Consider the following 27260-nt stretch of genomic DNA (forward strand, 5'->3'; position numbering starts at 1 on the left):
GGTTCTAGGCATAAAGTTAGTTAGAAGAGATCGAAATAAAACACACAAACCAGTTACCTTATTTATATTGCTAGGTCCGAGATGGCTCACCTCCCTGGTTCCCGCCTCCAGCCGCCCAGCAGGGCAGCGAGGATTACTCTGGGCTAGCAGGAGAGAGAGAGAGCGAACACGCCTGGGAGTAGCCTTTTATTTGGGGAACAAGAGATTCAGGGGAGAATTCCATCCAGTGAAGGTTGAGGGGGGGCTGCACTCCAAGGTCAGGGTCAGTGATTGGGTCTCCGGGGTCAGTGGTCACACACACCCCCACACGGATGGGCTCTCTCATCAGGAAAGGGTCGGGAAAGCTTCGACACAGCCAAAGCGCCTCAGGCCCTTAATGGGAGTCACCCAATCACGCGTCAGAATGGCCCACGACAAAAAATAACTTCTCAATAATAATATTGAACGTAAATGGCCTAAACTCATAAATCAAAAGACATAGACTAGATTAAAAAGATTAGATTCGATTAAAAAACAAGACCTAACAATATGCTGTCTCCAAAAGACTCACCTCATAGGCAAAGACAGCCACAGACTGCAGGTAAAAGGATGGAGAAAAATATATCATTCACATGCATCTTGAAAATAAAAAGGAGTTTCTATCCTCATATCAGATAAAGTGGCCTTCAAACCAAAGTTAATCAGAAGGCACAAAGAGGACATTTCATACTGCTTAAGGGAACCATATGCCAACAAGACTTCACAATCATTAATATTTATGCCCAAACAATGCCCAAGCATCTACATATATCAAACAAACCTTTCTCAATTTCAAGAATCAAATAGATGACAACAAAATAATACTGGGTGACTTTAACATACCTCTCTCATGATTGAATAGATACTCCAAACAAAAACTAAAGAATCTATAGAATTAAAAAAAATATAATTGATAATTTAGACTTAGCAGACATATACTAAATACACTTTCTTTTCAGCAACACCCAGATCCATCTCTAAAATAGACCATGTTGTGTAAGCTATTGCATATGTTGGCATATGATTGTAATTTTATCTTAATATATTTTTAGTATCTGTAGGGTTGTTTTGATAGCTCCCATTCCATTGATACTAATTTTTGTGTTTTTGCTTTTTCTTGATAAGACTTGTTAGATTTTTATCAGCTTTTAATTGCATTATTTCTTTTTCTATTTAATATATTTCTGTTCCTACTCTTATTTTTTCCTTTCTACTACTGAATTTGAAAATAATTTGATTGTTAATCTAGCTTCTTTCTGAGTGCTGGTTCGTTCCAGAGATTTTGATATTTTAAGCATTTATTATCACTTATTCAAAGGACTTTTTATTTACTTTTCTAGTGCTTTCTTCTTTCATCTATGAGATATTTATAAGTGTGCTGTTTAATTTTGAAATAGTTAAGATGTGGGTGTGGGTTTTATATGTCTTTTTTTTTTTTGAGAGAGAGAGAGAGAGAGAGAGAGAGAGAATTTATTTATTTATTTTTTAGTTTTTTCGGTGGACACAACATCTTTGTTTATATGTGGTGCTGAGGATCGAACCCGGGCTGCACGCATGGCAGGCCAGCGCGCTACCGCTTGAGCCACATCTCCAGCCCGGTTTTATATATCTTAAGGAGATTGATTTCTAATGTAATAAATCATGCAGGAAACACACTCTACATGATTTTAAATTTTTAGAATTCCTCAAAGCTTATTAAATGACAAATATAGTATATTCTTATAAATTTTCTACTTATCACTTTTGTGTATAGTTCTCTATAAAAAACAAGTAGACCAACCTGGTTAATAATGTTGTTAAGCCTTCTATATCATTAATCCTTCCAGCAATATGAGGAAGTTTAAAATTTCCAAATATGATGGGCTGGGGTTGTGGCTCAGTGGTACAGCACTTGCCTAGCATGTGTGAGGCACTGGGTTTGATTCTTAGCACTGCATATAAAATAAAATAAATAAAATAAAGGTCCATCAACAACTAAAACATTATATTAAAAAATCTTCAAATATGATTGTGGATTGGTCTTCCTAGTTTTATTAATTTTTACTTCATGTATTTGAAAGTTTTTTGGTCCATACACATTTAGAATTGCTATAATTTCTTGCAGAAGTTACCCTATTATGTGTATGAAATGTTCCCCTTTATCTCTGAAAATACTTTTTCTTGAAATTTATTTAATATTTATAGCTCTAATTCAAATTTCTGCTGCTTACTTTTCACACATTTTGCTTTTAAACTATCGGTGTATTGATATTTAATGCATATAGTTATTGTTTGCTTTTAACACATGTTGAACATTTATACCTTTTAATCACAATACCTAGTTCATTTATATTTAAAGTAATTAAGCATACTGTTGGGAAAAAAAGAATACCTGACATGAAGGTCAGTGGAAAATTGGGAAAATAATAGGTTTGATGATGGAATATTTCTGGAAAACAGAGTTTAATAGTCCTGCTGTCAGGCTCAGAGAGAAAATTCTTGAAATGGTTTTGAGGCAATTGTTGATCTTTCATTTATCATATGGTACACAGTAACAGATTTATTTTATTGTTTGTTAACATTTTTTATTTTGCAGATAAAAATTCTGTCATCAGTAAAAACAAATAAACTTAAAGCAAGAAAAAAAAAAGTCATTGGCTCTTGCCAAAAGCTTAGGATTATTCCTGAGAATTCTGTATAAACTATCACACAATACTTTATGAAAGATGGCATTTCTGATACTCAAGGAACACACATTTCTGTAGATTAGCTTGATATGCTAATGTAAATGGCACTATGTTTCTAAAACCAGGGAATCATGCAAGATAACTTGGAGTGTATAAATGTATTTGACCTTGTGGGTATCAAAGAAAAACTTATTCTATTGGATCAAGAAAATTACTCAAAAAAGTAGCCTCAAAATTTAGAATCTAATAACCATCTATTTAAATGTGAGGCAAAACCACTAACTACCTGGATTGTATAAGTTTTTCATAATGCATATTATTGAATTTCTTGGTGTGTATAGTTTCCGGAGGTTCATCCAGAGGTACATAGGCAAAAAAGATCACTTCACTGAAGGAGAGAAACTGTGGTGCTAGTGCAGTGTTAAATCCCATATCAGGAGGCTGGAATTGGAGAAAAGAAAATATTGCACTTTAATTATTTTATGCTTCAATGATGACAAAATTCAAATAACAGATTTGTTTCCAGTTTACATCAAAACAATACTGTTTTGCTTATCAATTGGAGTAATATTTCAGTGTAATCTATTTAGATACATAGATATCTATGTATGTGCAAGGGAAAATGTATTTTCCTCTTTGAGGAGGAAAAGGAATTCCTATGACTAAGACTCAGTTTAAGATTCCTGTGCCCTTTGTAAATGGTCATGGTGGCGAGGAACACAGAGACTTACTTATTTTTTATTATGTGTGTGAGGAGTCAGGAGATGCAGATTTCAGAATTTCAATTTTGGGGTTTTATTTAGGAAATGGCCTGTGAAGTGCCTCTCCTCCTTTGAAGGCTGCTGCTCCCAGTCTCATGCTAGAGACTCCTAGCAGAGTTTTATTTTGTTTTATGGTGCTAAGGATTGAACCCAGGGCCTCACACATGCTAGGCAAGTGTTTTACCACTGAGCTACATCCCCAACATCAGGAGACTGCATGACTCCTGACTCTGTATACTGGTGGCATGTGCCTTGCTCACTACCTCTGAGTCACGGATTCTCCTGGCAGTCACCAAAGGCACATTCATCCTACTTTTCTGACCTCTAGCTCTTCTTTCAACACATTTTTCTTTAGCTTTGAGAACTTTTAGGGGTGAGAAGAGACATGGGTACCAGGCTCCAAGGAGATGTTAGAGCTATTTTGTTGCTAGGAGACAATAAGTGGGTGGTAGGTAGTGCAGATTGTTTGGGGCACACCCTCCAGATAGTGCATCCAAGACCTTTTTTATGTTATGCTTTAACCCCCAGTTTCTGAATTTTGAGGACCCACTGAGAAGGGAAGAGAATGGGAAATAGAGTGGCTAAAAGGACAGGCTACTGTCCCACTTGTCTTTCTTCTTCCATGATAACCCTGCCCTCTTATTTTCCTAATGCCAACATAGAAAGGAGCTCTTGTCCTCTTCACAGATTACATGACATGGAAGGACCCACTTGCCTGGGATAGAAGCCTAATTCCAATAACTAGTCAGCTGTGCAATTTGGGATACTTATGTGTTCTCTCTGTGCCTCATTTTCTTCATAATTAAAATGGGGGGATTAGTTTTTAATGTAGGCACTCAGTGCTACAAATTTTCCTCTTAGGACTGCTTTCATACTGTCCAAGAGACTTTGATATATTGTATTTCTGTTCTTTTGTTTTTAAGAATTTCTTGATTTTTACTTTCATTTCTTCTTTGATTCATTCTTCATTTAAGAAGTCTTGTTCTATCTCCATGTGTTCATGTAGTTTATATTGTTTTCCTTGCTGTTGAGTTCTAGTTTCATTCCCTTGTGATCTTGTAGGATGCATGAGATTGTATCAATTTGTTTGTATTTGCTATTGTTTTTTGTATTTTTTGTTTTTTCTCTGTGACCTAGAATATGGTCTATTTTGGAAAAAGTTCCATGTGCTTCTGCTAAGAAGGTAAATTTAGCTGTCTTAGGGTGAAATATTTGGAGACGTCTGTTAGGTTCATTTGACTTATAGTGTTATTTAAATTGGAGATATCTTTATTGATTTTATGTTTTGATGATCTGTCTATTGGTGATAAGGGTATGTTGAAATCACCCAGTATTATGATGTTGGGTTTATCTGGGATTTAATGTTATGGATTTTAAAAAAAAGTAATTGGATATGCTGACATTTGGGGCATAAATGTTTACCATCATTATATCTTCTTGTTGGATTGTTCCCTTTACCAGGATGTAGAGGCCTCCTTTGTCTCTTCTGATTAATTTTTGCTTGAAATCTGCTTTGTCAGATATGAGCATAGCTATTCCTTCTTGTTTTCAGGGCATGTATATGTAGAATATTTTTTCATCTTTTTACCTTCCGCCTGTTGTCTTGGCCTATCAAATGAGTCTCTTATAAACAGCATATAGTTGCGTCTTGTTCTTTTTTGATCCATTCTGCTAATCTATGTCTTTTAATAGGAGAGTTGAGACCACTAACATTCAGTGTTAGTGTGTATAGGTGTTTGTGGTTTTCTGCCATTTTGATTTTTTTTTTGCTATATTTAATACAGTTTTGAGTCTCATTTAGTGGATTACTCCTCTATTGATCTTCCTCTGTCGGGGAGCTTTGGGATTTCTTTTTTTGTTCCTCTGTGTGCAGTTCATCTTTGAGTATCCTTTGTAGTCCCGACTTGGGTGTTCATGAATTCTTTTAGTTTATTCTTATCATGGAAAGTTTTTATTTTCCCCTTGAATTTGAAACTGATCTCTGTTAAGTACAGTAACCTTGGGTGGGAGTTGTTTTCTTTTAGAGCTTATAATATCTCATTCCAGACCCTTTATTTTAGGGTCTGGATTGAGACATCAGAAGTGCATCTTATTGGTTGCCTCTAAGTGTGAGCTGATGTTTCTCTCTTGTAGTTTTTAGTATTCCTACCTTATTTTCTGTGTTAGGCATTTTGATTATGATATATCTTGGAGAGTGTCTTATTTGAATATGTCTATTTGGGGTCCTACAAGTCTCTGGTCTGTCTCATTTCTAATATGGGAGAAGTTTTCTGAACTATTCTCATTGAAAATGTTCTTAATGCCTTTAGCTTATATTTCCATGTTTTCTTCTATTATATGTGGAAGCTAGAGTAAAATAAAGGAAAGGGGGAGGGAAGGATAGGATATAATAAAGATAAAGGGAGTATCAGTAATGTAGAAGAAGGATATCAAGAGGTAGCATGGAGGGATGGGAAAGGGGAGGCAATATATAATAAATTCTTTAAAAATCATGTTATGGGCATATACAAATATACTACAGGGAATTTCACCTTTATGTATAAGTAAAAAGAACCAATCAAATATAAATAAATAGACAAGTGAAAGGAAGTCTAGTGAAGTTGAGGAAGTGGAACAGGGGAGAGGGGGACAGAAAAGAGGAGGGAAAAGGGGGAATCAGGAACTGATGAATGTATAACTAGGAAATTCTAATAAGAAAAGGAAGACTGGAGAAGTTACCACAGTGGTGTAGGAGACTGTGCACCCTTACTCTAATTGGAGAACCCAGGTGCTTTGCAGATCTAGCAAAGTCTGGAACAAGATTCAGAGGAGTTTCTGTACAAATATGTAACAACTAATCCCACCATTATGTGTAATTATAATGCACCAATAAAAATATGAAAAAATAAAATGGGAAATGTAATATTTACAACTGCAAATATTTTTTTTCCAGAGTACACATGCATAATTTGTGCAGAGACAGGGGTGTTGTTGTTAAATATAAGTTCCTCAAACTTGTCCTGAATATAAAAATCCTTATAGGCTTTTCATTTGAATAATTTAAACTTTTATATATAAAATGAAAAATTGTGAAGTCAGTAAAACATTGAGGAAACTGCTCTTTTGGTTAGTTCTACTCTCTTGCCACCTTGTTCAGTTTGTAAAAATGTAGAATTAATTCCCCAATTCAGGTAAACAAACATAATTCATGTGGTGGCATCTCATCTCACCAAGAAGCTCCCTCCCTCACTTTGATACATATATTAGACAGGGGATGTTAAAACACTATCCTTTTAACTTTAGTCTTGGCCTGGTAATTGGAATAATCTTTTAAAAACTAGATTGTCCTTTGTTCTATTGTCCTTTAAGTCAAAGGGCAGGTTTTATTAAACCCAGTCAAAAATCCAAAAATTTGCTGACATACTGATGAGTGTCTGAATTTTAAAATTCAGACAATGAGAAAAGGAGAGAATGAGAAATAGGCTAAAAGTTCATTTTCATAACAGTATGCCCAATGGTGAATTCTTAGGAATATATACTTTCACAGGTAGCATATTACACATTAGAGTTATTTTAAAAATCTTTATGTTGTGCAATCTGTGAAGAGGATGAGAGCGCCTTTCTTTGTTGGCATTAGGAAAATAGAAGCTAGAGGAAAAGGGATTAATATGGAAGAGGAAAGATGAGCTAGAATTAATTTCTTCGAGGCTAACCTTGAGAGGTAGAGAATCAACCCCACATGGGCCTGCTTTGAGAGTAACAGATCAGGTTTAAAAGATCTGGTGTTTTCTGCTGTGAAGACAATTGCATGCAGGTATCCTGGGTGGAGCTGAAGCTATTAAAGCCCTGTGTGGGACTTGGAGAGGGTCTGAAAATATTCTATGCGGATATGGACATTTTCCCTTTAGTTAAATAGAGAAAAGTACATTAATAAGAGTTTGTCCCAAGGAAAATAAGTCCCCATTTTCCCATTTTTTTGTGTGTAATGAATGTGGAATCTATTCTTAAAACAAGACAAACCATTTCAACACATTATATAACTGACCTGTCCAAAAATACTTCTAGAATTTCCAAAGCCTTCAAATACCCCACCATCTTCAGAGTGATCTGGAGTCAGTTTATGTATGAATCCCAAGTGATCGTAGTATAATGCGAAGACTTTATTTTTAATAGTTCCAATTTCACTATATACTCCTAATCCTATTAGGAAATAAACAGAAGTCTCTTGATATTGATATGTTACAACTAGAAAAAAATTAATATCATACCTAGTGAAAATATCTTCACTTAAATTAAGGAGAATAGTAGGGCTCCGAGTGCCTGAGTTTGTAATACACATGTTAGTCTGGTTAAGTCCCAGAAAGTCTTTTTCTAAGCTACATGTCACTAAGAACCTGTTCACTGATAAGGGGATGTTTAATTAAGGAATCTAAAGGAAAGGAGTTTAGTTCCCCCTGTAGTGTTTTCTGTTCCTGAAACCAGCAAATCAGATTCCTCAACAGATAGACATGGTGAGAAAACAACCCTTAGGATGGGAAAGCCAATTCCATAATGACCATGGGTCATTATTTAGACCTGAATTGAGGGTCATGCTTCTCTTTAGGCACCATGGCAGAAATCTGGTTGTAAGCAGCATTCACTTAGCCAAAGAGACACTGGTCTGGATGAAGACAGAGTCCTTTTCCTGGATGGAACTAGAATAAAAGTTTACATTACAGCTGAGAAAGGCTGACTTCTGCGCACCATTCTTGACTTAGGCCCTGTTGGCTCCTTTTCATGTTCCTGACTCTTAAACAATGGAGCACCCCAGGACTCAGTTCCTAGATTTCTTCTTAGACTAGGAAGATGTTATCTAGTTTTAGGACTTTTTAAATCCTTCTTTATGTGGATGATCCCCAAATATGTCTTACATCTAGTTCTCTTCCCTGAAGTCCAGGCTGATAATCTAAGTGCTTACCAACAGCTCCAGATCAATATTGGTTGGGCATCGTAAACTGAACTTGTTCCAAACAGAATTCCTAATCCTCACACAAACCTCCCTCACCCTCAGCCTTCTCCATCCTCAGGTTTCCTTCTGTAACTGCATTATTACTGTCCATCAGTCCAAAAACCTTGGTGTCATTCTTAATTCTTCTCTTTCTTTCAGACCCTACATATATCTAATCTACGAGCAAATCTATTGACTCTAGCCTCATATATACAATTGCTCCTCAATTTGTGCTGGGCTTATATCATGAGAAACCCCTCATAAGATTGAAAATACTGTAAGTAAAAAATGCATTTTATACATCTAACCTTCCAACCATCCTAGCTTAGCCACATATCACACAGTAGAGCATTAGTTGCTTCCTCATGTAATCTCAAGGCTGACTGTGCCAAGCGGTGGCTGTGGGAGCCACATTGAGTAACCAGGCCTTTCAGTCCTGATGCACCATGGGGATCTGAAAGATCACTGTAGTCTGGCACAGTAGTGCCATGACTCAGACTCGGTTTTGCTCCCCTCCACCTTCGGATAGTAAGGAGGTTCTCTTTGTAGGGCGTGCCTCTAGGTTTGAGTTTCACTCACCTGTTTCCTCAAAATCCTGCCCCTTCTGACCTTTTTTTGGATAGAACTTTCTAAGAACAAGAGTCCTCCCAATAAAAGCTCACTTCTGAACATGTTCCCTCTCTCTTGTCAGCCTCTTGTGACTTTCTCTAGCTCTCCCTTTTGGGAAGCCTGAGGCTGAGAGCTGGGGAAGCTGTCCTGAAGCTTGTGTAAAGGTAAATTGTGTCGTGTTTTATTTGGTGTCCAGCAAACTTAGTTCAGCTGCCTGCGCTAGTTGGAGGCAGCAGGTGGCTCTTGGAATTTGCCTAATATTGCAAGAGGGTACTTCCTACTGAGTATTCTAGGCCAGGAAAAGATCAAAATTCAAATCCCAAAGAATGGATACTAATGAAAGTGTACCACTTTCTTGCAATCTGTAAAGTTGAAAAAATGTAATTTGAACCATCGTAAACCAAGGGCCACCTGAATGTAGAATCTAACCACTTCCCTCCATGGTCACCATCATCAATCACCTTGTATAAGCCGCATCATCTTTCTTGTGCCTTCTAACTGGTCTCCATGTTCTTCCTGTAGCTCCCTTCAGACTATTCTCAGAAAAGGAACCAAAATAAGACCTAAAATAAACTAAGGCACGACACCTGCTTTCCTAATCGAAACTCCCAATGGCTTTAATCTCTCTCTGAAGAAAAGCTAAAGTCCTTACAATGCCCTTTAAGGGCCACCATGATCTGAATTCTAGTGACCCCTCTGAACTTATCTTCTATGATATGATTTTCTGGGCTGCTTCCTCTTCCAGACTAACTTCAGGTTATCAGTGACCACAAATGCATCATCTGTCACATGGACAGCTTTGTTTTTCCACTCTAGTCTTAAACTTTGTACATATTGTCCTCAACTTTCTAGGTTAATCTGTACCTCTAAAACAATGATGGACATAAATGGTGGTAGAATGTTTCCCTATTTTGTTCCTCATTATAAGCTAAAAGTTTTTAATGTGTTTCTATGAAATCTGACTATATAATTGCTATATTTTCCCCACCCCCAGATACTCTTAATGAAGAAGTAATGTTCTTTCTATTCTCGGGCTGCTAACATATTTTGTTTTTAATTTTTTTTTAGTTGTAGATGGACAATACCTTTATTTTATTTATTAATTTTATGTGGTGCTGAGGATCAAACCCAGTACTTCACCCATGCTAGGTAAGTGCTCTACCACTGAGCTACAACAGAAGCCCCATATTTTGGGTTTTAATCATAAATAATTAAAATTGATCATTTGGATCAAATTTTAAGTTTCCTCAAATATTTTTCTGTACTTATTCATAGGATTTTTTCCTCCTGTAATCTGCAACAGTGTCACACTGGTTAATTTTCTAATGTGAAACCATTATTGAATCCTGATGTAAATCCGACAAGGTCATTATGTAATATTTTCATATATTGCTGAGTTTAATTGGTTAATAGTTTCTTCAGGATTTTTGCATCAATGTTCTAAAAGTTGTTAAAATTTTTGATTTATGATTTGGCTTTGATATTGTATTTTTCATTACCAAAAGATGCATTTTATATTTTTAAGTTAGAAGAGCCACTTTTTATCATTTCCTATCCTATGTGGATATTCTCGCACTGCCTTTTATTTTGTGAGATATAGTAACTACATTAAAAAAAAAAACTCTGCCTAGTAATATGAATAGTCTTTTTAATTTTTTTTGGTGGGGGGTCTGTTTTTTCTATTTTTACTGTCCTGTGTTGTTACTCTATTTCCTTTATAGTGGTTGCTTTTTACTGTCTCTCCTAGTCACTATCTTTGAAAAAATCTTGGAGGTTAAGGATGATATCTTCCCCCTGTGAGGATTTGTGCTGCTTTGCCCAGGTGCTTGGGGGTAGTATCAGAAACAAAATCTCAGCTTTTGCTTGAGCACCCAGACAATGCAATCTGAGGCTTTAAGTCTTATAGAGACCTTCCAGTGGCCACCACTTCTCACATAGCGTTTTTGTTTCTTTTTTTCCCTACTTGCTTAACAATAAGATAACTTTGCTGAATTCCTTGGGGATGCATGTGAGAGTGTTTAGATTTACTTGTGGTTCATCCTTATTCTGAGTAGAGCCCTTCGGTATTCTGGCTCACGATGGATGTCATCTATCATTCTTACCACCTTGAATAGACTCTGGGCCATAATTCTTCACTTGTCGAACCAATATATATATATATATATATATATATATATATATATATATATATATATATATATATATATATATATATTTTTTTTTTTTTACAGTGCTGGGGATCAAACCCAGGGCTTTGTATGTGCTAGCCAAGTGTTCTACTGCTGAGCTAAGCCCCAGAATTACATATATTTCAACAGTACTTCTTAATTCTTCTACATGGAATGTTCCCTTATACTCTCACCTTGATCTTCATGTATTAAAGATTGACATTATTAATTTAAAATTTCTTATAAAATAACACTTTATTTAATCTTTCTAGTATTTCTTATAATTTGAGCTTATATAATATATTATTTTAGAACATTGACTCAATGATGATGAATTTTTACTGTTGATATTTTATCACACAAAGAAGTACAATGTTTATTCAACATTTTTGGTCTAAAAATGTTTCTTTGAATGCTAAGATTACTAGCTATGCTTTTCTTCTCAATTTAATTGGCATGTTTTTTTCAAGCCTTGATATTTATTCTTTTTTTGCTTTAAGATATTTCTCTCTTGGCAACATATTTTGGGATTTTAAAGTCAAAGCAAGACTCTACCTTTAATGGAGAAATACACATTATCCTTGATGATATGCAGGGCTTGCTCCCTCCTCTTCTTCAGGCCTCTTCACACTGCTTTATTAAAAAGGCAAACTGGGCCAGAGCACTCCCTCACAGCTACATGACCTATACCCCACCAGCACTTCCTTACCTTTCATGTTTTTCTTTTGTAGCATTTATCTCACATACAGACTATTTTTGTATATTTGTTAATTATTAATCTCTCCTGAACAGTACATATGTAAGATCCATGAGAAAAGGGATTGCATATCCCTGGTGAATAGAAAAGTGCTGAGCATGTAAAAAGCACTCAATAAATGTTATTGAATAAGTGAACATTCAACAACTATGGTGAAAGTGAAAAACTGTGCTCCATTTGCGTACAACGAATCGAAGAGCATTCTACTGTCATGCACAACTGAGTAGAATATATAAATAAAAAACCCATGATAATAACTATAGATCAGCTCTTCTTGGGGTTATTCTGTTTTACACTCTGTAAAATTTCTGCTTTGTTTTCTTTCTTCTTTTTCATGCTATTCTGTATGGGCTATTTTGTTTCCTTTTGTTTTTTAAGAGCATATAATACATTTTTATTTTTTTAATTTAAAACTAAAATTTTTATTTGAAAATTTAAATGTAAATACCTTAAAAATCTATTTATGTTACAATAAAGGATTCAATGAAATTCCTAATTCCATGTTTACTTATACTCAGATAAGGAAATAGTATTTGGACTGCCTTTTAAGGATGTCAAAACCTTGGATTTTTTGCTTTAAATTTTTGTTTCATTCCTAATTTTAAAAATTTCTTGATTATTTGATTGTGAGATTTTTTAGAGATTTTTCACATTTTTATTTCTTGCAATAATAATGCTCATAATTATTTACTCAAAACATGCATTGTCAGGGCTTTTTCTTACTGTCCAGTGGGCTTTCCTATAGTAAAACTTTGCTAATATAATTGATAAGGTTCAATATGCCATATTGCATCTAAAACCACACTCACTTCACATTTTAACACCTATGCAATTGGGACTTTTAATTGATGTATTTTAACAACCGTTATCCACCAGGTGGCACTCATACCATGGTGGTTAATGTGTCACTTGCAAGCACAGTGATCCATTGATATCAGCAGGGTATTGGTTCCAGGACCCATCAGATAATCCAAATAGAAAGATGCTCAAGTCTGTTATATAAAATGGCAAATATTTGCATATAACCTATCTACATCCTCATGTATACTTTAAGTAATCTCTAGATTACTTATAATACTTAATACAATGTAAATGCTATGTAAATAGTTAAAATTGTTTTGTTTAGGGAGTAATGACAAGAAAAAAAATCTGTGCTCATTCAGTACAGATGCAAATTTTCCAAATATTTCTGATCCTCAGTTGGTTGAATCTACAAATGCAGAACCCACAGATCTGTAGGACTGGCTGACTTTGTCCCAGTTATTTGTACTGTCATGTCTGAGTTTCTTGAATCATTGGTTTATTGAAACTCAATACTTAGTTTATTGATATTTAAAATGTCTTCAAAAATATCACGTTATAATTTGGCATTGGAACAGTTATTGTGGGTGCAGCAAGAGAAGACAACAAAGTAAAAGAAAATTGCATGATGTTTTACTCCTGAGATACACATAAAAGGATTATCTTATCATATCAAACAACAGCCAGGAGAAATAATGTCAGAGCAATTCATGCATCACTTAGAACTATGGAAAACATTGTATTAAAGATTTTCTGTTAATTGGACAGAGTACCTCACAATCAAGGGACAAATTTGATGAAATAGAGTGTTTACAACATGCTTCTGTTGACTTTGCATATGAATAATGTGTTGGTTCCAAATTCTTAGGCAATACTATTTTTCTTTGAAGATTCTGTAGGAGAACATTGGGTATTTATTGTTGCAGCAGAATTCAAGGCTGGCTTGATTTTTGTTCCTTTTAAATTGATCTATGCTATGGTTTTGATCTGGAATGTTACCTAAAGTATCATGTATTAAAGACTAAGGCCCAGTCTATGGTGCTATTGGAAGGAGTAGGAATGTCCCCTAAAGTATCATGTATTAAAAACTAAGGCTCAGTCTATGGTGCTATTAAAAGGGGGAATCTTTTAAGATGTGGGGCCTGCCAGAATAGCCAAAGCAATCCTTAGCGAGAAAAGGGATGCAGAAGGCATCACAGTACCAGACTTTAAATCATTCTATAAAGCTATAGTAACAAAAATAGCATGGTATTGATATAAAAATAGACATGAAGACCAATGAAACAGAATGGAAGACACAGAGACAAACCCACATAAACATAGTTGTCTCATAATAGACCAAGGTGCCATAAACATACATTGGAGAAAAGAGAGCTTCTTCAAACAAATGATCCTGGGAAAACTGGAAATCCATATGTAGTAGAATGAAACCGAACTCCTATCTCTCAACCTGCACAAAACTCAACTCAAAGTGGATCAAGGACCTAGGCATTAAAGCAGAGACCCTGTGCCAACTCTGAAGAAGAAGGAGGCCCAGCTCTCCACCATGTCAACTTAAGAACTGACTTCCTCAATAAGATCCTAAAGCATAAGAAGTAAATCAAGAATCAATAAATGGGACGGTATCAAACTAAAAAGCTTCTTCACAGCAAAGGAAACAATCAAGAATATAATAGAGAGCCTGCACAATGGGAGAAAATCATTATTACCTGCATCTCAGTTAGAGCATTAATCTCCAGGATACACAAAGAACTCAAGAACTTAACACCAAAAAACCCCAAATAACCCAACCAATAAATGGGCAAAGGAACTGAACACTTCACAGAAGAAATATTATTGTTCAACAAATATATGAAAAAATGTTCAACAATCTCTGGCAATTAGAGAAATGCAAGTTAAAACTACACTGAGATTTCATCTCATTCTAGTCAGAATGGCGATTATAAAGAATATGAGCAACAATAAATGTTGGTGAGGATGTGGAGAAAAAAGTTCACTCATATATTGTTGGTGGGACTGCAAACTGGTGCAACCATTATGGAAAGCAGTATGAAGATTCCTTAGAAAACTTGGAATGGAACTACCAGTTGACCCAGTTATTATACTCCTTAGTTTATACCCAAAGGACTTACAATCATCATACTATAGTGCATAGCCACATCAATGTTTATAGCAGCTCAATTCACAATAGCAAAGCTAAGGAACAAACCTAAGTGCCCATCAACAGATGAAAAGTTAAAGAAACTGTGGTATATATACACAACGAAATATTCCTCAGCCATAAAGAAGAATGAAATGATGACATGGTAGTGGTCTTGAAGGGGATTATTGGATCTCCCCCTCTTCCTCTCTTTATTTAGCAACCTGATCATGCAATTTTGCCATGTGCTGCCACTCTCAGATGCTGACTCACCACAGGCCCAAAAAGAATGGGCCAATCAATCATGGTCTGAGACCTCCAAAACTCTGAGGCAACCTTTTATTTTTATAAGCTAATAACCTCAAGTATTTGTTATAGAAACCAAAGCTGACTAACACAATCTGCATTTTCTATTTCAAATAATACAAAAAAGTGTTTTTGCTTGTTTTATTGGTGTTTTCAGGTTTTTTTTTTAAATTAATGTCTTATTATTGATTCTGGTTTCCTTCCCTCTTCTTATTTTTAATATTCATTCATCCTTCCAGCCATTCATATCAGATGACTATCATGTGCCAGGAACTGTAGATGAATCAGAGAACTATACAAGCACCATTTCCATTTATCACTGAAAATTTCTAAATTCGCAGTTCCAGAATCTTCTGCATCTATATTTATCACGTTTGACTGTTTAGAATGTTTGCTTATTCTATATCTGGATATGCTTCTATGGTTTATATTTATAATCTGAAATAACTTATAATTTATATTGTCAATTTAATCTTCTTACATGTTACTTGTACTGTTTTCAAAGTAACCTTGCTAAGTAGATTTTTATTTCAAAACACATGATGCCCAAGCGGTAACACGCTCACCTGGCATCCTGGGTTCGATCCTCAGCACCACATAATAATAAAATAAAGATGTTGTGTCCACCGAAAACTAAAAAATACATATTAAAAATTCTCTCTCTCTCTTTTTAAAAAACAAAACAAAACACATGATGCTTATTTTCTCTCTGACCATTCCTCCAGATCCATTCTTAGACTTTTTTTTTTCCCTGTTTGGTGCACTGGAAGGTTGATCCCTGTGCTCTGATTGCACCTGACTTATGATTGTGTTTGGCAAATGATAGAACTAGCAGGAGATAAGAAGGAGGAGACAGAAGATGAAGTCATTTTACCCCCCTTTTCCCCTGGTTTAGTGATACAGTTCTAGCAGTAACTGTGAGCTTCCTACTTTTTACTTCTTATAATGTTGATCCTCTTTCATTTCAGTTTTGCTTGGGTTTAGGTCAGTCAGTCTGTCTGTGTGTCTGTCTTTCTATCATTTTACTCCTTTAGGTAAAGGAGCTAATGGCTTTCTTTCAGTGTCAATATCTTTGTTGGTTCCTTTAGCTGTCTCCCCATTTTCAAATGATTCCTCTTTCAAAAGATTCTTCAAGTAAAATAACTGAGTAAAAGTGTATTTCCTGCCTGGTCCAAAATTGATATAATGTGTGGGTGAATACATATTTTTTCTTTAGTATTAATAATATATAAACACATATATGTACATGTATATTTCATATACATGTATTATATATGTGTGTGTATATGTACATATATTTATTCAGAAATGTTTCTAAGGAAATAGGATATAGAGGTGGGATTCTGGAACTGAGCTGCTCACGTAGTTAATGAATGTACAGATGACCTCTTATGCCTGGTAGATATTGTGATACCAGTAATCCATAGCAAGCAAGGGTGTCACAGTTACCCAGATTTTACTGGAAGGAGTATGGAGCAGAGTGTCTATGGAGCACAACTTTGTTAGTTTTTCATTGCTATGACAAAATACCTGAGAAAAATCAATCAACTCAAAGGAGGCAAAGGTTTTAGTTCATGGTCACTTAGCTCTGTTAGTTTTGTGCTTGTGGTGTGGTGAGACTTAACGTCATGGCAGGGAGTGAATGGTGGAGGAAAGTTGGAGAGAGAGAGAGAGAGAGAGAGAGAGAGAGAGAGAGAGAGAATATGAATATGAATATGAATATGAATGGATGATACGAATGGGAGAGAAAGGACCAAGATCTCAGTATGCCCTTGGATCCCAATAGGCCCAAAGTAAACTATATCCTCCAACTAGGCCCACTTCCTAAAGTTTCTATCTCCTCTCAATAGCACCCCAAGCTGGGGACAAAGCCTTTAACATATGAGCCTTTGGGGGACATTTAAGATTGAAACCATAACAGCAACACTTGAGGTGGTTAATAGGGCAACTGCATTTGATTTCAATGACAACCATTGCTTTTACAAAAATAGTGGGGGAGCATGTATTTTATGACTGTATCAGAGTTTACTGAGAGAAACAATGCTTAGGACCTCAAATTTCCAATCTGAGGTCAGAGTAGAGACCCTGGCACTGTAGTGAATTGAGGAAATGAGTCCAGGTGGTACCCAAATGAGGTGAAGCAAATGGGTCTGAAGAACAGTTCACCTCCACAATGTCAGAGCAAATGGGCTCTGATCAGTGCTGCACACTATAGTTATGAACTAGATGAAAAAAAGGAGGAGAGGAGTAGGGATGGAACAACTGAGGGAAGAAAAGGGATAAAGAGGAAGAGATAGAATAGGGGAAGGCAAGAAGGAAGGGGGAAGAACTCACAGCATGTAAAAGATACAAAGAATTTAGTTGAGACAAACACATCCCAAGGTAGGAGGCAAAATCTCCTTTATATTTTCCATAAAGAACTTTAATAAATTAATAAATTCAACCAAAAACCTCAAAGATTCAATAATAAAACGACAAAATAAAATGAGAATGCAGATCATAGAGCTATAGAAATAAAATTGAGAACCATGTCACATTATTATTCTAGGATCCTGGATTAGATAGCAAAATTCTACTTAGTTGAAAAGGAGTGGGTAATTGTTAGGTCAATTAATATTAGCTCTTTCTTTCATTGTGTAAACAAACTGATAGGAGCTATGTACACTTAATCAATGAAATCACAAGATTATCAAATTGGGAAGAGAGAGTGCAAAATATCATTCACAGAACTCCATCTCTTATATTTATGTGATATTAGTTACATCCATTTAATCAGCAAAAGTAAGCTAACATTGCCTAGTTTGGTGAAGTCGTTGTGAATATTAAATGAGATACCACTGTAACTTGCTAAGCACAATTGTGGCTTGGTAAGTAGCATCTATGGTTATTTGGCTTCTGGGAAAGTAAAACAGTACTGAAATTACAACTGAGAACATTGCATGCTGACCCTGCATTCTTTTTCTTCAAGGTTGTTCCCAGGATCCAATTTGTTTAGGTTCTACAAATCTAACATGCCTAACAGGGTTGAGAGTTTAGGATTAGTTGGTTAATAAAGCATGTTTTTCATATATATATATTTTAATCTCTGGACCACATGTAGTGCTTACACCAATAGAAGCAAATTCCTCACCTGCTTTTGTCAAAAAAACTCTTCCACTTAGGCAAATAAAAGTAATATCTGAAGTATAATAGCTGTGATAAGAGGACTTTACAATATCATCATGAAAGTCAGCTAATAATCCAAAAGTGTTGCCACCATCCACTGAAAGCCAAATCTGTGGGAATAAAGACATAATAACCTCAGTAAAGAGCTGCCATTTGTATGCCTAATATTCCTATGTAAGCAAAGTCATGTAATATTTCCCATATCCCCACAGACATACACATGCACATTTACATGTATATAGACTCCTTATTCATTAAGTCTAACTTGTAGTTTCATTCTAGAGTCTGTGACAGTGTCTGTGGCAAAGTGTCAGGCCTGCTTAGTATGGATGGTGAACATATGAAAAAACAAGGTTATTCTTATCACTTCCCAAATGGAGTTCCTTCGTTTATAAAAAGATAGATGCTGGGTGTATTTGAATATGGGGGAAGGTGTTTATTCCATATTGACATGAAAGCTCATGTTCTAGGTATTTGACAAATACATATGCACACATATTTTGTAGGAAGAGTCCCTTGTTATTTAAAGGAGCGTATCCTGAAGTCTTAGAAGATCCCCAAATCACTAATTCTACTATATCCTCTAGATTCTCTATTTCCTCATCCTTAGGTAAGAGCATTTTGGGAGTAAATCAGGTCGTGTATAGGATGAAACCTGCTTGCTACTTTTTTTAATTTTTATTTTTAGTTGTTGATGGACCTTTATTTTTTATTTATTTTTATGTGGTGCTGAGGATTGAACCCAGGGCCTCGCACATGCTAGGAGAGCACTCTACTGCTGAGCCATCACCCCAGCCCCGTGAGTATTTATTTAAAGGAATTAAAATCAGAATTTCAAAGCAATATCTCTACTCACATGTTTAATGTTCCAAAATTCAAAATTGCCACGATAGGAGTTAGCTCAAGTGTTCATCAACAGATGAATGGATAAAGAAAATGTGGTACACACATACAGTGGGATATTATTCTTGCTACCTCTTTATTTTAGTGGGGGCGGGGGTACCGAGGATTGAACTCAGGGGCACTCAACCACTGAGCCACCTCCTCAGCCCTATTTTGTATTTTATTTAGAGACAGGGTCTCACTGAGTTGCTCAGTGCCTCGCTGTTGCTGGCTCTGAACTGGTGATCCTCCTGTCTCAGCCTCTCTAGCTGCTGGGATTACAAGTATACATCACGGTGCCTGACATTGCCAGCTCTTTTAATAGCCTAAGTTTCATTCAAGTGAAGATTTTTGGTGTTTGAATCTCTTTTTTAACATTAATTTTAGTTAACAAGCTATGACCAAAAGTGGATGTTTTTTCCTTAAAATTTAAAGCTTTATAAATGAGCCGAACTATCTTAGACCACTACCTACTCTGTTTACATTGTGGTCTTCTCTTAAGATATAATCCTGGTCGCCTCTATCTTTTTCCAGAAGCAACCTGTTATCAATTTGAAAATTCTATACAGTTACACTTACATATATGTGTATATACTAGTAGAAGTGAATAGTCCTGATTTTATTTTATGATAGGAGAAGGGTAGGAGGGTGCCTGGGTGTGGTTCACCTTTGAACTTGAGCATGAGGTATCCTGCATGCTGAGTGGGTCTGAATGTTACAAATGCACACACTCCTATCATTCAGGATGCAGTGCACCTTGCTGGTGTAGCACAGTCCACAATCCTAAACATTTGATATGTGGGTTTCCATTTCCCACTCTTTGGACCCTGCATGTTACTGGGTTTGTGAGCAGGGTAGTGGGGAGGAGTGTGTGGGAGAAGGTGCTTTGGATAATTTGTTTTTTTAAGGATATTATTTTAGTTGTTGATGGATCTTTATTTTATTCATTTATTTATATGCGGTGCTGAGAATCAAACCCAGTGCCTCACACATGCTAGGCAAGCACTCTACCACTGAGCCAGAATCCCAGACCTTGAATAATTTGTTGAAAGTCGTTTGACGTGTCTGTGCTTGATATTTTAGAAGTTACATTTACAAAAACTCAACAATAGCTCTCATTTTGTTAGCTCTTGTGGACCTCCATAGTCTCTGTTCTATGACCTAGTATCCAATTTGTGGATATATTATATACACATTTATATTTAGGGTTAGGGTTAGGGATAGGGTTAGGTTTGGTTGTACCAAAATTTTCACTGTTATAAACAATATTGCAGTGGAAATTCATTTATCTGCCTCTTTGTACTGCCTGCTATATATCTAGATCAGTACTAAAAAGTTGAGTTGATGAATCAGATGCTAGATGTATTTCTATAATTTTAATATATACTAACAAAATGATTCTTAATTTTGCTGAACTAGTTTATGTTCCCACCAGTAGTGTGTAAGAATATTTATTTCCCCAGATCTCATCAATAATTGATAACAAATATTTATTTTTAATTTTTATTGATTACTTGAATGAAAAAAGTGACATCTCATTGCAGTTTCTCTATATATTTAAAATTATTGATCCATGCTGGGGCTTGGGTTATGGCTCAGTGATCGAGTGCCTGCTTAGCACATGCGGGGCTCTGGGTTTGATCCTCAGTACCACATAAAAATAAAACAAACATATTGTGTCCAACTACAACTAAAAAACAAACAAAAAATTATTGATCCATGCATGGTGCACTAATATGTTCTTTATATTACTCATTTAATCATATAATGAACATATATAACCGAGACCCCCAACTTAGGAACTGGCATATTGTTAGTAATTTACATGAAGTCTATGTGTTTCTCTTCAATCTGGTTTCCCTGCCTTCTCCTTCAGAGATATACAATATCCTGACTTTTTTGTTTTTAATTCCCTTCATATAAAAAAAATTAGCACATGTGTATTCAAAATACATTGATTTATTTTACTTATTTTTTTCTCTTTATATAGTTAATGTTATGGTTTGGATGTGAGGTGTCCTCCAAAAGCTCATGTATGCGGCAATGCAAGAAGGTTTAGAGGTGAAGTGATTGGGTTATGAGAGTCTTAACCCCGTCTGTACAGTAATCCCCTGATGGGATTAACTAAAGGGGGTAGCGTGTGGCTGGAGGAGGTGGGTTATTGGGGGTGTGCCTTTGGGGTATATATTTTGCATCTGTTGAGTAGAGTCTCTCTTTGTTTTCTGATCATCATGTGAGCTCCTTCCCTTGCCAGACTCTTCCACTATGATGTTCTGCCTCACCTCAATCCCTGAGGAAAGGAGCCAGCTGTCTATGTACTGAGACTTCTGAAACTGTGAGCCTCCAAATAAACTTTTCCTCCTCTAAAACTGTTCTCATCAGGTCTTTTGGTCACAGCCATGAAAAACCTGACTAAAACAGTTACCCCATATCTCATCTTCTAGAACTTACTTCTTCCCCCCAATTATTTACTTATAATTATACATGTTGGATAATTACACATATTGTGTGATTATAGATAAAATATATATTATATATTATTATGTATACATATTATATATAATATATACATATATGAACTGAGTGCTTTTATTTGTTTTTCCATTGCTGTGTAATAATTTCCTACGTGAATAAACTTTACTTATTCATTTTCCTACTAGGCATCTGGATTGTTTTTCATTATTTAATGCTATTGCTAACAGTGCCAGATGAATGTCTAAAAATATCTATTCATGTATGTGTTTCCTTTGCTAAAAGTGATATCTATGGGTCATAGAATATGCAACTGTTCAAATTTACAGGATAATAACACCATATTGCTTTGCAAAATAGTTGTAATTTATTCCATCTGCAGTAAATAAGAGATCTGGCTGCTCCACATTCTCTTAAACATTTTGTATCATTAGAATGAGCTTTGCCAAATATATAGCTGAAAACAACAGCATATTGCACTCTTGATTTGTATTTCCCTGTTTACTTGTGAACTACATCACTCCTCAATGTTTATTCCAGTTGGGTTTCTCATAGACAACTTATAATTGAGTCTTTTTTTTAGATCACTCTGATAATCTATGACTTTGGATTGGTGTAGTTAGAACTCTGATGTTGACAGTGATTGTTGAAACAGTGCAATGATCTATCATATTTGTTACTATTTTCTCTTTTTTGCTTTGTTCTGACTTTGCCTTTCACTCATTTCCCATCTTTTGTGGTTTTAATTGATCATTTTATAGGATTCCATTTTTCTCCTTTATTAGTATATCACTTATTTTCTTTTAAAAAACTTTTTAAAGCAGTTTGAAAGTGGGCTAATCTCTATCCACTTTCAAGTAATGTTATATAGCTTCCTGGGTAGTGTGACTATCTTAAAATAAAGTAATACTGATTCTTTCCTCCCATCCCTTCATTTGCCTTCTTGCTGACCCAGAATTTGTGTGTGTGTGTGTGTGTGTGCGTGTGTGTGTGTGTGTGCTGCTAAGAATTGAAAATGCTAAGTTTTGCATGTGCTAAGCATGTGCTCTACCACTGAGAATTACCCTCAGTCCCAGAAGTCTTCTTTTGAATGACAATGACCTTATTTATTAATACTTTTTATGGTTAGTACTTTTGAGCCTTGTTTTAAAATGCTTTCTCTACCTTGATTTCAGAAAGATAGGCACTTATATTTTCCTCTAAAATTTGGATATTTGAATTATTTATCTATCAGGATGTATGTTGTGATGCAGGGATGCAGTTCATGTTTTCTGTATTTATGGCCAATTCTTCCCATCCCATTTTGATCAGTGCCTATTTCCTCTTCAGTTGTAATGCCTCTTGGGCCTTTATCAATTCTCCATATATGAATGGTTGTGCTTGTGGGATTGTTAGTTCTTTCTGTCAGCCAATTTTTCTGTTCCCTAGCCAAAATCACATCATAATTACTTGTTTTTTAAAATGCATTAATACCCAGTGCCAATTCTTCCTCTTTCTTTATAAGTGTCTTGACTATTCTCATTTTACTGTATACACTTAAACTCTATGACAAATCTTGTTGGGATTTTGATTAGAGTTGTATTAGATCTATAGATTAATTTAAGAGAGAATTGATATTAAAGGACTGCGAATTTTCCTGTCCACAAACATGTTTATGCCCATTTGTTGACAGAATTTTAAATGTCTTTCAGTGAAGTTTATAATTTTGTATATATGTGTCTTGGAAATCTTTTCTTAGATTTATTCTTAAGTACCTTATAATTTTGTGTGAGTTTTTTTTTTAAAAATTTTTTTAGTTGCTGAAGGAACTTTATTTTATTTATTCATACATGGTGTTGAGAACTGAACCTAGTGCCTCAAATATGTCAGGCAAGTGCTCTACCACTGAGCAACCACACCAACCCTGTTCTTTGTTTTTGTTAATGTACATAGTATCTTGAAAATTATGCTTTCAAATTTGTTGGTCATGTGTAGAAATGCAATTAATTTTTTCTTCCACTCTGCTTAATTCTTTTGTTTGTTCTAGTAATTTGTATGTATCTTTTAGGTTTTCTGTGTAGATAATCATATATTTTTCAAAGAAAGTTTTATTTACTACTTTCCAGAATTCATGCCTTCACTTTCTTTTTTTCTTTGTACTATTTCATTCCCTTATAAACTCCATTTTACTTCTTAATTTCTTGATAAAGCTTCAATCATGGTTAAACACAAGGTGAGGAAAATGGCAGAATAAAAGATGCAGGGATGGATGGAGTCTGGGAGGCTGGAAAGGAGGTGATGGTTTACAATAATAAAAGAACATCGTCCTCAAGCTTACTCCCTAAAGCTATGCTTGGAAGAAGGCCTATACTTAAGGGGCTGACAGGGAATGATGGGAAACAGCCTCACATGGAGCAATGGGGAGCAGATGAGGGGAGCTGGAGGGACTACATAAACATGCCTTGAGGCCCTGGAGAAAACTTGAAGCCCCAGGTGAAATTCTAGAAACTCTGGTGCTGAGGAGGTCACCGTGGATACTGGGAAAGAATTTGGAAAGCTTACCATTTTTGAACTCTATGGGAGCATCTATAGAGTCAGGCTGGGAACCTCACATGAAGAAGCATCATCCACAGGATCCAGGGAATAAACCTCTAGGTAGGAGTCTTAATTCCCAGGTAAAATTGCCAAAGGCATAGAATCTATTTTCTGTTGCTATGCAACACTGTCCCCCAAATACATTGGGTCATAAAAACTACCATATTTTTTCCAAGAACCACCCATGGGTTGCTCCCTGTTCCTTGTTCATCACCATAAAGACATTCTAACCTGCTTTCATGCATTGGGGACCCCAGTGCATGTAGAGAGAGCTGAACTAAGCCACAAGTCTACTTAGCCAACATGTAAGCAAATCTGGGAGGGTCTTAGGCCCCACAAATGTGCCTTTCCTATCAATCAAGGACAGTCACCCCTTTCTATCTCCCCAGCAAATCAAGTTAAAAAATAGGGTAAACTACTGCCTTTATTGGGAAAGGGTGACTCTGGAGTAAGGCATGGATTAAAGTGAACAAAGTAAACATACAGATTGACCAGAGAACAGGTGACACATCCACTGGTATCACAAGAGGGGCTGGAGAAGGGCAATTTTTACTTCACTTCCCCTTTAACTCATCTTGTTCTTCAAATGGTGAGTCCATTAGGTCCTAAAAGTTCTCTGAGTCAAGAATAAGTGGAAGTGGGAAAAGAAAGCAATCCCAGGATCATGGATGCTTTTCATCACTATGACCAAAATACTGACAAAAACAACTTAGAGGAGGGAAAGTTTATTTGGGGCTCATGGTTTCAGAGGTCTTAGTCCATAGATGGCCTACTCCATTGCTCTGGGTCTAAGGTGAGACAGCACATCATGGTGGAAGGGTGCAGTGAAGGGAAGTTGCTTCCCTTGTGGCAGCAAGGAAACAGAGAGAGAGGGGGGACTCACAGGGAAGATGCACCCTTCCAGAGCACATTCCCAGTGACCCATTTCCTCCAGCCATGCCTCACCTGCCTATAGTAATTCCCCAGTCATTGAAACTAGGTTGGACTGATTAGGTCACAGCTCTCACAATCCAATCATATTACTTCTGAATTTTCTTTGCATTAACAGGAGCTTTTTGGAGATACCTCATTTCCACACTATAACAATGGACTAGCAGGAAGGATCTTATTCCTTGATTCCCTTGGTCCCTTCGGGTCCTCGTAGGATGGAAAGTTAACAGGTGAGACTTCCTACAGACAAAGCTTATTCAGCTCTAGGAGCTAAAGAGGATCCTGGAGAAACACCTGTTCCAAGGAATTTTCTACAGTCACACTCACCATGAGCCATTCCAGGGAGCAGAGTGTGGCGAGCCGCTTCTGCGGACTGTGGTCGCCATTACAAGATGGCGCTGGCCTTGTGGTGGTCTGTGATAAACAACTCCTTCTTTGGGAGAGTTGGCACATGGTTCTTTGACACCCTACGAGAAAGCTCCACGTGGCAGCTTCGCATTGGGTGTTTGGATACTTTATTAAGGCTGGGAGGGGCTTCTGGGAGATTAGAAGAACTCTCGAGAGCTTGAATAAACAGCTGTAAGAAGATTCCCGGTGTTGCGTCTTCCTTGCGGGCAAGGGGGTCGCGACAAGTGGTGCCGAGACCCGGGAGAATCAAAACTTGCAAGTCGTCAGAGGTGGTGCACTGAACAGTCCCGGTAAGTGGGACCCCATAGTCCCCGTGGGTGGGACCCGACAGTCCCGGTGAGTGGGACACGATAGTCCCGGTGGGCGGGACCTGATAGTCCCGGTTAGTGGGACCCGCAATCAAAGCGGAGTCAGCTCCTCTACAAAGACAGAGAGAGCCTCATATTTTATTGCAGCTGCACTGTGTACTTTTCTTTTGTTTCTGTGTACTTTCGTTTTGTCCTCTGTATCTGTTCTGTTGCTGTGTCATGGGTGTCACATCTTCAAGCCCGCTTCTTCTGGCACTAGACGGCCTGTTACGTTCCAAAGGCCTGAAAGTGAAACATAGTATCTTACAGAGATTTTTGCAGAAAGTAGATGTTGCTGCACCGTGGTTTGCATATTCGGGCAGCCTTACTATGCCTTGTTGGGATAAATTGGGCAAGGATCTTGACTTTGCTTGTGAGCAGGGCATATTGGAGGGTGGGGTGATTCCCCTTTGGAAGATAGTCCGTAGTTGCCTCACAGATGGCAGATGTCATGACGCACTTGCTAAAGGACAGGAGGTTTTAGAAAAGTTACATGAGGAGAAATCGGAGACAGCAGGCAGTGCGATATCTCAGGAGGATGGGAGTGTGCGGAGCGTGAAACAGGGGAGGAGACGATTATCTCTGACAAAAGGTGAGGTATCTCGGGAGGATGGGAGCGTGCGGAGCGAGAAGCAGGGGAGGAAACGCTTGTATCCAGATCTCAGTGCGCTGCGCACACCCCCATGTGGAAGCGGGTCAGAAGAAGAGGAGGATGAGGAGGAGGAGCTTGGGAGGCTGTCTCGCCAGCTAGGGAGTTTAGCTGCTGGAGAAGGGAACGAAGATAGACCGGGGCTCAAGAAATGTGATCCTCCGGACCCACCGCCGTATGGTGGGGGTGTTTCGGGGAGAGCTTTCCATGCTCAAACATGGAAGGCTGTTAACGCTGAGATGGGTCTTGCTTATCCAGTTTTTCAGGATGAGAATAGGGGAAGATTTTCGGAGCCTTTAGATTTCAAAATTGTGAAGACCCTGGCAGAGTCTGTACGCACTTATGGGGTGGATGCCGCCTTCACATTAACTCAGGTGGAGAGTCTGTCTCGATTCTGTATGACTCCCTCTGGTTGGGCTAGCCTTGTTCGGGCTTGTGTTTCTCCGGGCAAGTATTTGGACTGGAGAGCATTTATGCTAGAGGGCGCAATAGAGCAGGCCGCCCAAAACCATGCAGCAGGACATCCTCATTGGGATAAGGACATGCTTTTGGGGCAAGGTAGATTTGCTAATCAACAGACAGGATTCCCTCCTGAGGTATATGATCAAATTAATAACATTTGCATTCGGGCATGGAAGTCA

At 36.9% G+C, this 27260-nt stretch overlaps 1 protein-coding gene across 1 annotated transcript in view; it reads right to left on the reverse strand.

Moving 5' to 3' along the window:
- The window catches only part of CATSPERB (cation channel sperm associated auxiliary subunit beta), a gene marked incomplete at both ends in the record, with an annotated part of 136340 nt that overhangs the window by 30963 nt on the left and 78117 nt on the right, over positions 1-27260 (reverse strand). The window contains 3 exons of the mRNA XM_081292934.1: positions 2971-3125; positions 7470-7624; positions 18323-18467. Of these exons, the coding sequence (XP_081149060.1) occupies positions 2971-3125; positions 7470-7624; positions 18323-18467 (455 nt within the window). The remainder of the gene's footprint in view (positions 1-2970; positions 3126-7469; positions 7625-18322; positions 18468-27260) is intronic.

Source organism: Spermophilus citellus (genome assembly GCF_964194105.1).
Source record: "Spermophilus citellus genome assembly, chromosome: 4".
NCBI lineage: Eukaryota > Metazoa > Chordata > Mammalia > Rodentia > Sciuridae > Spermophilus > Spermophilus citellus.